At 38.0% G+C, this 18,998-nt stretch overlaps 1 protein-coding gene across 1 annotated transcript; it reads right to left on the bottom strand.

Moving 5' to 3' along the window:
* Window positions 1-1,072: 1,072 nt before the first annotated feature.
* On the bottom strand, window positions 1,073-18,175 carry stk17al (serine/threonine kinase 17a like). Its single transcript, XM_048209223.1, has 8 exons — window positions 17,987-18,175; window positions 17,636-17,790; window positions 11,681-11,893; window positions 6,318-6,462; window positions 5,458-5,584; window positions 5,072-5,120; window positions 3,559-3,738; window positions 1,073-2,603 (listed from the first exon to the last, which is right to left on the bottom strand). Exons 1-8 carry the CDS (start codon window positions 18,173-18,175, stop codon window positions 2,348-2,350), a joined length of 1,314 nt encoding a protein of 437 aa, XP_048065180.1. The 3' UTR covers window positions 1,073-2,347.
* Between the last annotated feature and the right edge of the window lie 823 nt (window positions 18,176-18,998).

Here is an 18,998-nt window from a genome sequence, read left to right as displayed (position 1 = left end):
TATTTCCCATGACAGCAAGTACTTCCAAAGCTCCCATCGTACACATACTGCAACTGAGAGATGCGCATAAGAGTGAATTCATTCTCAATATGACAGGCAGAATGAGTTTCATGTCAAAGCAAATTTACTGAAATAAAAATATGTAATATTTTCCAGTTAGTTTTCACTTTCCAACAATTGTTTAAATCACGCCAGATGCTTCAGGGTAAGGCGAGTTCATGTCTCAACTAATAGTGATGGTAAGTTTGGCATCCAAATGCAGAATCTACTGCATCGTTCTAAAGGAACACTGTGAGAAAAATCCATCATTTTCTTTGAAAGGTGGGATTCTCTTTGCCAAAGTCATTTCAAGTGGTTACCTCAGCCTCGCAAGGTTATGAAAACTGCAATGAAGAGCAATATTTCATATTTTCCTGAAACCTTACTGGTTGGAATGTGGAAACTTGATGCCTTAGTCCAATGAAGAATCATTTTTTGCATTTTTTTTTTTTTTTTTTGGTAATCTGTCATGAATTTATCATGCATATTTCTAAAAAATAATTAAAATCTTGAAAACTTATTACAAAGTTAAATCTATTAAACTCTTGGCTGGGTTTATCTAATAAATAAAATAAATATATTTACAGTATTGAAAGCGCAAAGTAATTAATACTCAAAGACACATTAAATTGATCAAAATTGACAGTAAAGACTCTTGCATTGTCATTTTTCAAATGCTGTCCACAGTTTTAATAAAAATATTAAGCAGCATATTAACTGTTTTCAACTGATAATAAATGTTTCTTGAAAAGCAAATCAGCATATTTGAATTATTTCTGAAGGATCATGTGACACTAAAGACTGGAGTAATGATGCTGAAAATTCAGCTGACATCACATGAACAGATTACATCTTATAGTATATTAAAATAGAAAACAGTTGTTTTAAATTGTAATGATATTTCACAATATTACCGTTTTTACTGCATTTTTGATCAAATACATCTAGCCTTGGTGAGCATAAGGGACTTTTAAAAAATAAAATCTTACCAACCAAACATTTGAACAGTGTATAAGACGTTAAGCAAACAAGATTCTTTATACGTTTAATACAAAATGATCATTTATTTTCTTCAATATCTTGCCAGGCATGCCAATAATACATATAAGTAGTCCAAATGGACACAAGTGCAAAGTTTTTATAAGCACAACTGGTTAAAAAAAAAAAAAAAACGAAATTAATATTACAATTTAATTTTCTCATATTAAATCATAAAATACCACAACAGTAGAAAAATACTTTTTTTTACATTCTTTTTTTTAAAATAAAAAATATACATTTATCAAAGCCTTTTGTTATGTTGTGCTCTGTTCTTCTCAAAATGCAAACTTCTCCCACAACTGTCAGAAACGCACAAATCCCAGAAAACCTTCTGAGAGCCCCGCTCCATCACTGAAGACTTGGAAAATTTACCTTACGATACCAATGTTGCCCTACCAGACATAATAACAACATACAGAATATATTATAACAAGGCAAACATGCCCTTCGAAAACAAAACAACGGTATAAGACATTTGTGCAATTATAGCAAACTTGTCATGAATAAGAACAGAAAAAGTGGTACAGAAATGGTGTGAGAAACCAAACAAACAGTGGTTGCGGATATGTATGACCATGCCATCTTGAACTACTTAAATGTGCTTGTTGAGAAATTTGAGTATACATTTTTTTTCCCACCAAAAGTGCTAGAACAAAAGTAGTCTGTGAATCAGTTCTTTAAAATGCAGATGCCACTTCTTAAGCATAACAATGTCAAATCTACTGTTCTGAAGAAAGCAGCAGCGCCAGTTCTTCATAATATTTCATAAAATGTTGATCCAATGAACAGCGACGGTGAATAAAACATCAGTCCATTCATCAGAGCTTTCCATTTCCTTCCTACAATGCAGCAGGCACTTCCTGCGGAGACTCCGACTTGAGATTTGGACCAAGTACAGACAGCAGAGAAGTTTCAATTCACTCTCAACATATAAACAGTTCGTTGCTGTGGAGGAGTTAAGAACCTTGACCAAGAGCTTAAATATGCTTTATTAAGGGCTTATAAAATCTCATTCAGATCTGTTGTAGACGCACGCGCGCACCTCTGTGGTCATAAGGGAGGTTGACTCGCATTCACAGACCCGGACGGCTACGGTACGTATCCTACACAAGACAACACAAAGACTTCACATGCACATACAAAAGGTGCTGCAAACACCTGAGTAGACCGCCGCTGTCCAGTCCAAACTAGGCCGCACCAGTTCGGTAGGATAAGTCTTTCGGTCGTTAACAAAGAGGCCCTCCGATTGGGCGATTATGTCCATCGCTTAACAGATGAGCTCTTGTTGTATCTCTGGACGGGATTGGAACGGTTCTGTGAAAATGAAAGTGTCCCGACCCGTCTTCAGCTCCCCCTGGCCTGGGAAGGTGGGATACGAAGGGATGACGACAAGTTCTGGGGAAGGGACGGGACTCTCGGGCTCTGATTCGGATTGGCTGGCTTCTTGCTCGTCAACAGTGTGGTGATGAGCGTCGACCATTAACCAGGGATGATTTAAACACTGTTCCACAGTTGCTCGTTTTCTAGAGAGGGGAAAAAAAAAAAGAAAAGAAAAAAAATTATTTCTCAAGGAAAATTCCGGAAAGGGATCAGGAATTCAAAACATATGGGAACAAAGAGGAATCTCATAATATCCATCAGATCAGTGGCCTGAGCCACTCACCTCTGGAGTTACATAACCTGAGATGCCAGAGGTGCATTATGAAGCTGATGAAGCATAACCTTAGTGTTAAACACTACAAATGCTAAAAAAAAACAAGTATGGAATAAGTGAATGAAAAAAAACCCCACATAAATAACGATGACGACGACAACTACAATGAAAATAAATAATAAAGTAAAATAAAATAAGCACTTTGTTCACAAAGCAAAGACTGCAGATTTAGCCCTTTGATGAAAACATTAAAGAATGTGCTTATTTGTATAATGATTAAAGCACATTAAAGTTCTCATTTGGTTTCTTCATCAGTTCTGCAAATATGAAGGATTCTGTCGTTTAGTTTCCCAGGATTTTTCCTTCCCCAATTACTCACACACCAAGGAATTTTTCCACATAGCTTTAAGCTCTCATTTTTCCTCTCGTGCTCTCTCAGTGCCGATGATCTATAAGCATTAAGTTTTATGGGGTGCAGATTATGGTCCTGGATCAGACTGTGCTAATATCAGTTCCCATAGAGCCGTGATGGTGGCAGGTCTGCCATTAGTTACACCAACAGACCCAAAAATGCTTTCGCCATTCGTCAGTAGCAGCAAAAGAGCCCGAGGATGTGGGAAACCAGTAAGACTGCAAGGATCATTTCACTGTATATTCTAAACCAAGAGGTCATTACGCTTTAATGCGAGATTGAAGTGTGAGATTACATGTCTGGGGCAGAGCAAACTACATCAATCAGGTTATGCAAGTTTGCCTAAACAAAACTGGAGTGGGACACTGTCATTTCACATCCACACTCACGAATAACAGCCAACTTCCCCTACCTAGGGTTTTTGATGAGCAGTGACTGGATGAAATCCACAGCGAGGTCAGAGATGCCCTGAAAGACGTCCTGGGAGTAGTCCACGTTAACCTGGGAGATGTTCAGGAAAGTCTCCTGCTTTTCTTCTCCTTGAAAAGGAGACTCGCCTGTCAGCATCACGTAAGTCAGTACCCCAATGCTCCTGTAGGGGGAAAGCAGCAACACAGATCAGTATAGAGGAAAAACGCGCTTTCAAATGTGACTTATCACCCGTTTCATCGCCAGACAGTAACATAAACCTGAAAGTATATAAATAAATAAACCAGCCCAAGCTGGGTTGCTGGTTTTAGTTGGTCTCCCAGCCTGGTTTAGCTGGTTTTAGATAGATTTTAGGCATTTCTCAGCTGATCAGGCTGGGAGACCAGCTTAAAACAGCTCAGACCAACAAAGCTTGGGCTGGTTTAAAGCGGAACTCAATAAGATTTGCGAAGCTCCCCCTACAGTTCGTAAATACTCCAAGCGCAGCTCTGGATTACAACGCTCACCAGCGCAGTAATTTTGCAAATACAGTACAAGAAATCTCGATGGAGGTGGGTAATTTTCGAAATTGTCTTATAAAGTCATAATATATACATTGTTTTTGAATTACCGTAAAGCATTTTGTCACTCTCGCGTGGACGTGAACATGAGGCGAGATTGTGTCGGGTCGATGCAGCTCAAATTGCAAGTGCTGTTTTCTGGCGTCTGACAGAGGGGGTTAGTGCACGCCTCAAACACACCACTACAAGTCAATTAACCATCGTAAGGACTTAGAAAACTATTTATGAAGGTAAAAAAAGTTACTTAGTTCTGCTTTACGCAAGTTTTCTTTAAACCCTGCCTCTTTCTTACAATCGACTACAAACTTGCATCACATCTGCCTCCATCAAATCAACAACCATTAGATAATAAAGGGCGGGACCTGGTTCTTTCTTTTCGATAATCAGTGTCACAATACGGAAGAAAAGATCTGTCTAGCTCATTTACATTGTGACTAAACTAAGGCAAAAATCATTATTAATATTTACGTTTAGATTTTTGCTCACACTTGAAGTTAGATGTTTGTTCTAATTAATTAATGACCAAAAGTAATAGTGATCGCCTAAGCGACTGCCACTAATTATGAAAAAAGGAAACTGCATGTTGTTTAAGCAGAGCAGAATGATGCGAAAAATATAGACAATGTGTGCGAGACGACCACCATTTCCATCCAGTAAATGCGGGTAAACGTTCTAGGGATTGTTCTAAATTATCAGTGGATTGTAAAGGGATTGCACACACTGACTTTACCATGCTGATAAACACTGACACTTATCGTACTACTAGATTACAGAAATGCTTCATGCAACTTATATCTGCTTTTATAGGTCCATTTATCTAGATGTCGTCACAACGTTTAATAGCCTTTACATAACATTCATATGTGTGTCAAATACCACGAACAGATACTCACACACACATGTCTGAACTCTGGACACTCAATAAGTTCAACTTACCACATGTCAGTAGCTGTGCTTATGGGCTCATAGTCCAGGATCTCAGGAGCTAAAAAAAAAGAGAAGAAAAAAAACACATCTCATAACCTTTCACATCACAGCTACACACACACACACAAAAAAATTTCACTATCTCAGTGCTCCCATACAAGTATCAAAAACATCCTGCTCACACCATTTCATGTTTGATCTTTCTACTGATTTTCTATAACTGAGGTTTCCTACACAAGCTTTCGCTTTACACCTCCTCTTCACTATACTGAGCTGACAAGTCTTCACCTTTAATCTCTATCCGTTTTTTTTTTTTTTTTGCAGTAGCAGCAGCAGCAGCAGTTATGCCATGCATAGAGGGTTTGAGGTTTGCAAACGAGGGACGTCGGACTCACCCACATACTCGGGAGTGCCTAGGATCTCCCGTACCTCCGTCACGCTGTCCACCCTCCGAGATAAACCGAAATCGACAATACGGATGTCACCCAGAGGCTGAGCACTCGTCAACAGGATGTTCTGAGGCTGGAGAAGACATGAAGAGTGTGAGAGAAAGGAAACACAGAATTACACTTCAGACAGAAAGAAAAAAAAAAAAAGCCATAAGAAAAATACTGGCACTAATCTTTCATTTAATTGCTTTTTAAATGAATGTGAACAGTGCCCTTCTTTAACACCGCATTAATACCATTTATCAAACAGTTTCAAACTTAAGCACACACCCAATAAGTTCAAACAAAAATCAAACAAGAGTTTAATTCAGTCTAACATCCCGAGGCACAAAACTAGCAGGTGTGATACCAGATTACATCCGTTCAAAGCTTTTAGACACCAGAATTTGCATACTTGATGAAATTAGTTTGAACCAATGTGTGCCATCATTACAAGAGAGTGTGTTTTAACAGGTCTGGTTAAATAAGTAATTTAGTCACATTACTTATGCAAATGTTATCTAACATTTTCGCTGACCTCCACCTGATGTTATTACGCAATAAATGTTAAACCAAAAAAATTTAAAAATCCAAGGTGTGCTCTTGTAGCACAAAATTTGTACACCCACTTTGTTACAACCACATACACAGACATTATACAGCAAGTTAATGAATTACTGTGGACATTGATACATTTGAATTAACACCTTCAAATGACAATAAATGGGCAGCAGTCACATTTTAGATCTCAAGTAAGACAGTCTGATGATCGTTATGATCAACGCGCAAAACACAAACATACACATAGTACAATGCCTAACCCTCACCTTAAGGTCCAAATGAACTACGTTGTTTTGATGGAGACAGGCCACACCCATCAGAATCTGCCTGGCCAATCGGATGACGTCTTTCTCTGTGAAGGCCTCGTCGTTATCGGCAACACACTGGTTAAAAATTTCACCTCCGGCAGCACTGAAAGACAGAAAGAGCACGAGTGCGTTACAATTTAGATCTCAAATATTACGTTCTCATATATAACATGCATGATTTGGATTGATTAATCCAAATCACAAAGTTGCGTTTTAGCTTGCAAAAAAAAAAAAAAAATCCTATTAAATACATCCATGGTTAGAGACACCCTAAAAGACAAACACACCCTCATGTGACCATCCTAAAATCGGATATCATATCAAGCATCTAACTAAGCTTAACAAAAATGCTCATAAAAAAATCAATAGTAGCTACACAGGTTACATACCAACACCCACATAGAGCGGTTTGAACTATGCCAGGTGTTTGCTCTCATTTCTACACATTATAATTGGGCCTCTCCAACAAGATTGCCAATTATTAAATTAGAGGAGACTTTTGGGTAACGGCTGAGGGGGTGGAACTTCATCTTGCGTAACCGTGGCGAGGGTTACCATGACCATGAGGATTTGCAGGCGGATACTCCTTTGGGCGATGAAAGACTGAGAAAATCAGGACCATGTGTAGTGAATTTCGGGCCGCACACAAACGCTCTCTCCCATAGACACTCATGTACATGCTTTTCATCTACAGTGGAGAGTCTGTATGTATTTGTGTGTGTAGTGTCTATTACATAACAGTTGAATCCAGCTGTATAAATAGGGGATTCTGGGTATCGCTAATCAGATGAGCCACTGGAGGCTTATAAAGTAAGGACACTGGGATATTGGGAACCTTTCAGCCCCCTTTAATCAAACACATCACAACAACTCAAGCTCTTCACTCTAATGGAATAAACCCTCCACTCTAAATTCCCCGAAGTCACCATCTTCTAAAGTAACATCAGCAAAACATATCCCAAAGAGGTCTGTTAATGCGCACACATGTGCAGGGTCAAATCCTCACAGCCTTTCATGGACAGAAAAAAAAAAACATGTTTTGGTTTCGTCGTGCGTGTGAGGCAGAAAATTTGAAGCATCTATAAAGTGGTTCCATGGACTGACTTAGATTTATGACTGACTCAAGAAGAGCAGTGGTTTCGTAAATCGCACGCTTAAAGGCTGGCGATGTTGACGTCCCATGTTCATCCACTTCACCTGATCAAACTGCTGCTGCTCTGGTAAACCAGACGATGAAAACCAACACTGAACGCTTGACAGATGAATTGCAAGTTTACTCAGTGGATTTAAGCCATGAGAATGTGGAGCAAAGGCAAAGATTTGTTGCTCAAATAAACTTCATTTTCTGGAACAGAAAGAAAGGACAAAAATATGCTCCTCCGCTACAAAGACCACCAAGAGCGCAGTTCCCCTTTTATGAGAAGAGAACCTTGCATATCGCAAAAGATGAGAAGAATGCTCTCCAAAGGCAATTTATCTGAAGACAAGTAACTAAGAAACACATTTGTAGTAAATAGTGATTTACTTCCATGATTTAGGATGGCTTGTGCACATACCTACGCACCAATCAAATGGAAACAAACTAGTGAGAAAGCTCCTTTAATTTAGTAACAGGGATACATACAAAATTGTTAGCACCAATACTAGATACACCATCAATTAAGTGGTTCTGAGGTTGATATCTCTTGATAATTCCTTAATTCATGGAGTATCAGGCATTGGTTCTAATAATTATGACTTTGTTTTGGAACATCAGAAAATTCCAACAGCAAATGAAGCATGTGCTCAATATCTTTTTTTTTTTTAAAAAAGCAGTCTTAAAAAGCAAAAACTGTCAAATTTCCATAAGTGCCAGAGTCTTGTCTCTCTGGATTTATTGTACGGGGGATCAACAATGGGCTAAACCAGAGGCAGTTGGACACTGTACATCTGCATCTGTCAAAAAGGACTTAAGCCGCCACTGAATGGTCCATTTCAGACTTCTGAGGTTGTTTGATCAAGCAGGTGATAAAAATGAAAACTCGGAACAAAGAGACTTACATAAGAGCTTTCCTAGAAAGATAAATGTCAAACTCGGGAGCAAGGTAGGGCCTCATTTCGTTTCGTTTAAGGAAGGAAAAACAGATTACTACAGATAGAGTAACTCAACTAGTGTTTCACATTTTCCAAGGACCATCACTTGCGTGTGATAAACTGTGCTGTGGTGTTGTGGATGGTTGATAGTGTGTTCTTACGGCTCAAAACAAGAAAACATCACCTAAAGTCTCTCTTCTGGTCACTAGATCCTTAAATGTGCAAATGTAGACCACAAAAGTACAAACGATAGTTTAAAGAAGAATCTATAAACACTGCATCATATCCTCTTCCTGGCAGCTCGACTTATAGATAGGCCTGTTACTTGATCTAAAATAATCCCATTTTACAACTAAACACACATAACATTTGGCTTTAGTAAAAGCAGTGGCTAGTACGATTATGTAAGAGTTGATGCTGGTGTTTGTCTGGGGTGTCTGTATGTTTGGTAAATGTAATTATGACCTTTTTATTTTCAGTCTTACAATAGCTTGGGTTTTAACTTTAAATGGCAGAGAATTTGGTTTGTTTTCTGACAACAGAGGATGTGGCAATATATTGCACATGCAAGCGCGAGTAAGTAGCAGCTCTGCTTTTAGAAGAAAAGCCACAGGAAATGGAAATTGAAGCATCTCTTTGTGTCTCTTCGGTTTAACCGGTTTCTACTGCTAAACCTTCCCACATGAGGTTTAAGGATTTAACTAACAAACAGAAAGCAAGAGCAAAAACAATTAGACGCATTATTCCCTACCAAACCGGACATACTGTTCTAACACACGCAAATTTGCAAAACATAAAAGTCGGGATATATTTTTTTATAATACAATATTTTATATTACATATATAATAATTTATTCATATAGAAATATAAACAGGATTTATATTTATATATAATACTATATAGATAATATAATATAGGCCCATATATAATGTGTAAACAGATCAAACAGACCATGACTTCACACAGATCTTAACTGAACTTACACAACAATTAACAAAAGACAAGAAGCGTTACCTTCCTTATAAGGTAATACTCCATTGGTTCTCTGCAAGCATGCCGATGGGTGTGCTTACATGTGATAGATTGACATACAGCTGTCTCTACAGAGGAAGTGGCTTAGTGGTGTGGAGCAAGTGGGCTGAATTTTTTTTTGTTAGTTACCTTTGAGACAGAGAGCAGATGCAATCTACCAATTCTCAAAACCACCGTCATTCAACCAGTCAGCATCCTGCCTCGCTATACAGACTGACGCACACGACACGTATAAAAAAAAAAAAATAACAGGCTGTTGATATTACGCAGAATTTGCAAAAACAGTCAGTAGGGGAAAAAAACCATGAAATGCCTTCAACAAATTAAGGGGGGGAAAAAAAAAAATCAGGGAGATTCAACTGATAGATACACAGAGAGCTTACGAAAAGCATTTAAAACTTAATGACATGTCATTTCCTCCTCATTAGCGAACGTTATCAGCTACTGTGTTACTGGAAAAACAAAAAATTATGTGATTACACTTCAGCTGAAAATATACAGTAAACCATTTTCTCAAATATGTGGTGAATTCCTAAATGTTAATAATTAATTTGGGAAGAAATGTTATTCGAAACCCATATTAAAGGGTTAGTTCACCCAAAAAAAAAAAAATTATGTCAGTATTACTCACCTTCATGTCGTTACACACCCATAAGACCTTCGTTCATGTTCAGAACACAAATTAAGATATTTTTGATAAAATCCGATGACTCAGCGAGGCTTGCATCACCAGCAATAACACTCCCTTTTTCAATGCCCAGAAAGCTACTAAAAACATATTTAAAACAGTTCATGTGACAACAGTGGTTCAACCTTAATATTATGAAGTGACGAGAATACTTTTTGTGCGCCAAAAATAACAAAACAGCGACTTTATTTAACAATATCTAATGATGGGCGATTTCAAAACACTGCTTCATGAAGTTTTACGAATCTGTTACGAATCAGTGGTTTGGAGCGTGTATCAAACTGCCGAAGTCACGTGAGCTATTGAAGTTTCAAAACACTTACGACGTAACGAAGCCTCGTTTACTGAAATCCTGAACCACTGATTCAAAACAAAAGATTCGTAAAGCTTCGAAGCTTCATTAAGCAGTGTTTTGAAATCGCCCATCACGTATTGTTGAATAAAGTCACTATATTGTTTTTCTGGCGCACAAAAAGTATTCTCATCACTTAATAATATAATTAATAAAATAATATTAGGGTTGAACCACTGTAGTCACATGAACAGTTTTAAATGTTTTCAGTAGCTTTCTGGGCTTTCTGTTATTGCTGGCGATGCAGGCCTTACAGAGCCATTGGATTTTATCAAAAAATATCTTAATTTGTGTTCTGAAGATGAACAAAGGTATTACAGATGTGGAACGACATGAAGGGGAGTAATTAATGACTGAAATTTCATTTTTGGGTGAACTAAACCTTTAAGTCTATTTTTACACAAAAGCAGAAATTTAGAAGAATGTGCTCGTTGCTCTTTTCCAATTAAATTACAATGAATGGTGATTTTAAGTTTTAAAAACTTTATTTTGTGTTCCACAATGAAAGCCATAAGGGTTTAAAGCAATATAAAGCAGAGTAAATTATGGCCGTTTTTATTTTTGGCGAAAGTAATCCTGTAGATTAGTAATGAAGTGAGTTTAGGTCATCAATGCTTTAAATTAAAAGCTGTGAAACTCACATAGCTTGACATTTATTGGTCAGGCCTGCTAAACTTCAGCAGAAAATGACAAGGCGAAGGAAACCGCTTTTGTCTGATTTTGGCAGTTGCAGCATGGTCAGAAAAAGTGCACTCGCTTTGGGGTGCTTTCTCAGAAACATTCAGAGCTGACGTTTCACGAGAGGCGAACAAAACACCGACCACATTCTCACTTGGGAAATTATACATGCGTTTCTTTTTGGTTATTGTAATGGAACATTCAGCTCACTCAGTTCAAAGAAGAACTAGTTCAATGTGGTTTGTGGTATAGAAAGGTACAGACAAACACAAGCTCCAAATATAAGTGCTTTCAAACAACGGAGTTATGAAAAATTCCTGTTTTGATTTGCCCGCTGTGCCATTTCTCTGTGCCTGTAATTCTAATCTTCAAAAGCCCTAGTGACTCGGAATAACAAAATTACGGTGCGCAACGTCCAAGTCATCATAAAACACTCCGCATTATGCTAAGCTTTCACGGTCAGGGCATGTCATTACATAATTGCGAGTGTGTCTTACCACTCTAATACGAGGATGATCTCTGTGGTGGTCTCGTAGACCTCGTGCAGTGCCACCACATAGGGATTCGCCTCAGCTGACTCCAGCACCGCGATCTCGTTCAGAATGTCACTGCGGCAGTCCTGACCCTTTCGCCTTTTCCTCAGGAACTTTGCAGCATGCTCCTTGCCAGTAGTCTTCTCCACACACTTCTTCACTACTGCAAACTTGCCCCTGCGTGCACACAAACATACACAGAAGAGTGATTAAATAAACGGTGTGGGGAATGTTTAGGGGATGAGAATGAGGAAATCAAAATATAAACACTTTGAATAATGACATTCACGTTGTTCTATTAAACATCACAAACAACTTTTATTACACAGCTCTCCAGAATAATCTGTTCTGTGGTATATTCGTAAAAAAAAAAAAAAAAATTGTAAAAAAAAATAACAATTGCACATTTGTATATTTAATATTTATATTATATTTAATTGCATTAATATATTTTTAATTGTATTTAATTATTAAAATATCTTAAATTTAAATTTTTTTTTAAAAAGGTAACAAAACATTTAGTTTAATAAATTTAAAAATAGTAAATATTTCTTCATTCGTTAAATATCAGAGAGTACTAAACTTGTAAAACTGGTTCATAAAGTTAGCCTGCAGATAAAGACGTGGTTGCAGAGTGTTACAGGCTGATAAGCCAACTGATGTGTTATTTTTTTAAAAATGCTTCATCTTTGTCACACAGAATGAGCTAGTCATCAATCCCCTTTTACAAGGAAGTCTTCAACAAATGAAAATTGATTTTTCAATTGCATAATGTTAATATGCAAGTCATATGCACATACTTATGATGCTTTTATCATGTTTTTTTTTGGAGCTTAACAGCTGTGGTCAAAAAGCTGCAAGATTCCTTTTCTATTGTAAAAGAACAGCATAAGGGAGCAACAAATGAGCGATTCCTATAATTTCTGTCTCTAAGTAAAGAAAAATTTGATTTCATTATTAGGCTGATGATCTATTGATGATGACACCTACTATGGTGAAATTAACCTTCTATTCTTTCTTAACCCGTCAGTTTGACACTTTTCATGATCATTCCCTCCCTCTCTTCTTTGTTTTCAATGAGAGCCTGACACCAAAATGATAAGACTGACAGTTGGAGCCATCCGAGGCTGCTCACACACACACATAGGCTCATTCACACTGATTTCCTGCTGCCTCCCAACGCCTCATTTATTAGTCAAAAGACACACGGGGCGCTGCACACAGGCCTGTCAGCGTAGGCATTCTCTTGTTTGACTGCGAGAGGGACAAATGGCTCTTAACCACACCTCCTCTTCAGGCCATATCATAAAGAGACACCAGTTTGTGTGTGTGGTAGGGACCCTGACAGACAGACCACCCACTTTTCCAACACTCCTCTATCTACTCTATTGAGAGTCAATGGTGTCCACTCCTGCCACCGTCTAGTTCAGCCAAAGCCCAAACATGGCACTTACAAACAAAATACAGCCCCCGGGTGACCTCTCCTCTGTCCGCTGCTTGTCTCTTCCCATCTACCTCTCCATTAACACCCTACTTAAAAGTTTGACACGAACACACAAAAACGCAGGGCGAAAATAAAAGATTTAGGACTGAGCTTTCAGTTATCATCTCTAAGACCTAATGAAATGGCCAAGCGTTCCTTCCTGTGTTGACATGCTGTTGAACAAAGTAGGGAAGGACTAACCCTCTAAAATACACTAAAAGTAATAGGGGGAAAAAAAACAAATATACTTTTGCCACGAAATAAAAAGGAAATTGCGACTGTTTTCTGCTTGCAATTGCGAGAAAAAAAGTCCAAATTGTATATCATGCAATTCTGACTATCTCACAATTGCAAGTTTAAATCTCGCAATTCTGACTTTTTCTCAGAATTGAGATAAACTCACAATTGTGAGTTATAAAGTCATGATATAACGTTTACATCGCGCAATTCTGACTTTATAAGACGCAATTGTGAGATTTAAACTCACAATTCTGAGGGAAAAAAGTCAGAATTGTGAAAAAAAGTCGCAATTGCCTTTTTAAATTTTTATTCAGTGGCGGACACAAGCTTCCATATAAATGAACTTAACTAAAATAAATATGTGCATAAATTAAAAAAATAAATTAATTCAATGACAAACAGGCAGGGAGCACACAGTTGTGATTTCATAAAATGCAATATATTGGCCAACTTTTCTATAAGAAAAAAAAAGACTATTTTAATATCTATATCTACTAAATACACATTTTTGTGGCCACAGAACATTAACTTAAATTTCATGGGGTGTTTAAAAGCTTTTGTTGTTTGGTCTTGCTGTTAACAATCCCCATGATTGTAGAACACTTAAAATCCTCTGAAAACTTCCAAGGGTACAAGCCAAAAAGCATTCATTGCCAGCATTGGAGTGGTTTTCCTGCTAAACGTGAGTGTGGTTGGCAGGGTCGAAGTGAAGCGAGCACGTTCCAGCGTCTAAGCTCTCTCTGGACTCAGAACACAGTCAGAATACAGAGCATGCAATGATGCCAACTCTCAGAACAACCCTGAGGTCCATTAGTTCAGCACGTGAGGAAATTGTGGACAAAAAAAAAAAAAAAATTGTTTTGAATGGCGCAGACATTAAATAAAATGTACACATTTCTGAATTGCAAAAACAACCATAAGATTGAGAGCTGACAAGGTCAAAGGGCATCGCATAGCTGCCATAATTCTGCCAAGCTCACATTTCTCTTGCCCTCTTGCTCAGAAGGGTCAGGCGAGCTCGAAAGAGTTAGCAGATATCAAACTATACATACATTTTTGTGGTTTTACCCCTCACAATTAAATTCAACTTTGTTCAGCACTCCACAAAGCACCAAAGATGAAAGAGAACCAGTAAATTTCCCACAACACTTTGAAACATCTGTTTTTTTTTTTCTACTTACGAATGTACTCAGTCATCTAAAACAACGACTCTCGAACATTCATTTTTAAAGATGACCCAGATACTGTGGTGGTTAAACTTCCTGTGTAAAAATCACACCGTCTTCTTTCACTGTCTGTCTGCCTCCATCTCTCAGTTTCATTCTCATGCCCAGATGGTTAGAAACATGTCTACTTTGAGAGTCAAAGAATGTATAAACATTTAAAGACCAAAAGCATGCACGTGTGCATGAAGACACAAACACAAGATCATTTAGACACTAAGATATACAGTCTCAATCCGTTATTAAAGGGAAATCGTACAACCCCATTATTAAGTGAAAAACTGCAACACATGCACAGCTGGCCTGTCTGCTACTGGTATGGCAGAAGGCTCAGTCAGCATCCCAGAATTCTGCAGTAGAACATTCCTCACTTCAGACCACCTCGGATAGAGGATCACTGAATTCTCAGCTGAACTCATGAACTTTATTGGCTTCCTGAGGATAAAAAGTGCAGATTACCAAAACAGCCGCACAGCGAGAAGAAGAAAAAGTGTTGAGTTTCACGGAGAAAAAAAGGTTGAAAACATGAATGAAGTCAATGGAAAAATGCTGTATATGAAGGCGTCTGTGGATGCAGTTCCTCAAATAGATTATATTTTGGTGCATGATCCGAGATGGGATTTTGAAGGTTGGGGTTAAAGCCGTTTTTGGATACTCTGGAGGAGCTCCAAAGATGATACGCTTAAAAATACCCTCTAATCTCACCGAATTGGGACACAACTCATAAGAACTTTAATAAACTGGGACATCCACTTCCCACAAGTAACCGGCAGATATTTAAGTGGAACGGACACAAGTTTATTTGGTAGATTTCAGCATTTCACATTTTGTTCTTTCACACTGTCCATTTCTACACCAGTGACAACTTTTGGTAATCAAAACATTAATGAGAACAAGTACTATTGTTATAAATCAGAAGAATTCAAAAACATGGGGAAGAAAATGACAGGAAATGGAAACTGACCTAAACACGACTGATAACTAAACTGATCTTCCATCAAATAAACAAACAAGTTGTCTGGGAATAAACTTTGGATTTGATCTAGCTGAAGAATACGGAAATTGCTGTTGGTGCTTTGTATCAAATGAATGGAGTGCTGACAACAGGTCCAGATGGTTTGGCCATTCAGCAAGACGAGTGCGTTCAGCCTCACACACATACAAAAGGAAGGTACATTTTACAGTCTACGTTGTACTCCATCAACTCCAGTGGGATGAGTGGAAGTGTGCACAAGCTAAAAGAAAAATCTAGGCCAACAGATGTGTTATGAGCTGAAAAAAGCTGACCGATCACTAAAAAAAGATTTTCGTTTGGGAAAAATCACAAGACATGTTGACCTCTTTGCTGCAAAGCTACCATCACATGTTTACATGAAAGCAACATATGTCAATATATGATAACGAGAAAGATGGGAAGGGATGAAATCAGATTAGGTTACGCTGAAAGAATGCGAGATATTTGTGTGACCGCCGCCTCCTGCCTACCTAATCTCAACATCAATATCCACCAACATCTGCATTCCTCCAGTGCTCATTCAATTCACCACTATGGTAAGCAAATCAGATAGACTGCATTATTAAAAAAAGCCTTTGTGACTTGCCTTGTGACTCACGCATGTGGTGTTTTTGGGCACTTTAATTATAGGAAAAACTCATGCTTTAGAATCCTCACATCTCATGTAGTGTGGGGCAAAAATAAAAGAGAACCAAATACCAACTAAATCCAGTCCAAATCAAGACATTTTACAACCCAATCCACAAATTACCCATCAAATTGGGTTAAACGATGCGGAATGGCAATGAGAATTAAAATCCAGCAACTTGGAAAAAGTTCACCTAAAGGCAGCAGAAACACACCATGCAATTATCAACAAGCACAGCATGAATGTTTAACTCTAAATGAACACATCTGTCCAAGAGAAAACAAGTTTGAGTGGTCAAACGATACCATCTTGTCTATAATTAGTCAGTGGAGCGTTAGAGAACAATGTCACGGCAAGCAGCGCTATATCCATCATACATGAGCCCTGAGCGGCTCTGAATTTACATGTTTCAAATTCTTTGTTTACTTGAGAAAATACACTGAAAGGATCCAAGTCTTGTACTCAGGCACGAGGGGCACCCCTGGGAAATGCCAATAAGAACGTTAGGTGGTCCAGAGTTCACTTTTGAATCATCAAAGTGAACCAAAGATTTTGAATCCATTCACTAAATGATTCAGTATGATTCATTCAGTGTCCCTTTTCTACATGTTGCCAGTAGGTGGCAACAAGCCTATTTGGATGTAATTATTGAGTCATTGAATCATTTAATCAACCTATTCGTTCATGACCGAAATGAGTCTGACTAAAACAAACATCATAAACTTTTGCCTCACAAATGACAACAATGAGATGTCAGTTATTCAACTACCATGCATTGCATCAAGCTATACTGTAATTATAAATTTCAAAACATGACTCGCTCAGTAACAATAATGATTTGCCTTCTAATCAGTTTTTGCAGAGAGGAAAAGCCAGTAAAACAGTTATGGGCTTCACAAAACTTGGTGAAAAAAAATATGCATAAACGACGACGATTCGTTTAGAAAAAAACAATACTAATTCACCTGATTGAATCACCTGCAAGGGAACGAAGCGAATCAGAACTGTCCCTTTATAATAAACACAAAAGGTGTACAAATGCGCGATAAACATTTCGTTTATTGTATCAATCTGTGTAGTTCGCTTGCAGTACTGACAAGTTACAATAAGGGCTAAAATCCATCCAATTGATCCTCAGATTACACGCGCAGGAGCCAAACAAATCTCTTTGGCTTCCAACGGGCGGTGATTTACTCCCCCAATTAATTCTCACACCGGTTCCCAAATTTGCAAAACTGCCTGCGGGCATATGACTACATGTCTTGTACATATTTTGACATTTTAAGCGCACTAATTTGTTCATACGGCAGATAATCTACAGTGTTTTTACCTGCCAAGCTCTCTGCCGACCAGGTCATAGTTGTTCTTGAAGGGGTCGTTCCTTATCCGCGTGCGAATCTTTGTGACCACTCCGTTCCTGTTCATCATTGTGTCGTCTGCCGTTACAGTCCTGCTGCGGGATAATGCCTTGCGTTCTCTGAAGTACTGAGTAGAAATATGAAAGTTCAGTCCATCAGGTCAGTATCATAGAGCGCTATTCAAGCCAATTGCGGTGGGGGAAATGTTGATGCTCAGAGAAATCAACTGTTGCAGAGGCGAAATGTTCCCTTGAAAAGTTTATCACAGCGTTCGACGTGGTGCAAATGTTGTAAAACTACAGTATGGTTTCCAAGAAACTCACAGAACTTGTTGAGAACCGCGACAGATCACCCGCACGCCTACGTCCAAGCAACGGTAACTCAGTTTGAGATTGAGAATGCGGACAAACATTACCAAGCACAAGGCTCATCACAAGCCCCGCCCTTAAAGAGGGCGGCCAATGAGAGCGTAGAATTTGTAAAATGGGCGGGATCATGATATGGTAATTCATAGATAAATTTGTATATTGCCATTCAATTTATTTTAGTTTAGAAAGCGAATTAAAATATGTAGCTCTGTGAAATAATCAGATAAACTAAAAGTCCCTCAAAACACACACAATACAAACAACAGCAACAACAACAACTTTGTACTACATTCAAAGCACGAATCTGGAAAATACTACATAGACTACATAGCTGATAGAGCTGATACGTCCATTTAGCAAAACACATATATGGAAAATATGGAAAATACATTAATATGCATGTATTTATAATATTTTAGTTTATTATTTTTTTTCCAGATAAACATATTTCGGCATAACATTCAAAAAATAGGCCTAGCTTTATTTATTTTGTAATATATTTTTACATTTAAAGGTTGGTTTGAACAACATATGAAAAACATATTTCTTTTATATCACTTTTTTTTATTATATTTACAACAAATAGTAGGCCTAATAAGATTCAAATATATTTTGGCCCCAGATTTATTTAGCCAATTTATTGCTATGTGAGAAAATTAGCACTAAAATCTTCTTTTTTTCCCACTTCATCTGTCATGGCACACTTTAAAAAGCTTTCTTTTTGAATTTGTTCTCTCAACTCAAAGTCTGTTGATTCCTTTGTTGTCACATGGCAACCAAACAGACAGTGCCCTACCTTGACTTACCTCATACTTTGCTAAATCATATCACACACACACACACACACACACACACACACACACACACACACACACACACACACACACACACACACACACACACACACATTTGGTATCTGCCAAAACCAATTACCTAATGAGTGTCAGGATTCCTGTCATACCAGCTA

Source organism: Megalobrama amblycephala, linkage group LG1 (assembly GCF_018812025.1).
Source record: "Megalobrama amblycephala isolate DHTTF-2021 linkage group LG1, ASM1881202v1, whole genome shotgun sequence".
NCBI classification, from domain to species: Eukaryota; Metazoa; Chordata; class Actinopteri; order Cypriniformes; family Xenocyprididae; genus Megalobrama; species Megalobrama amblycephala.
The sequence above is the reverse complement of the archived record's forward strand: the minus strand, read 5'-3'. Positions and strand labels throughout refer to the sequence as shown.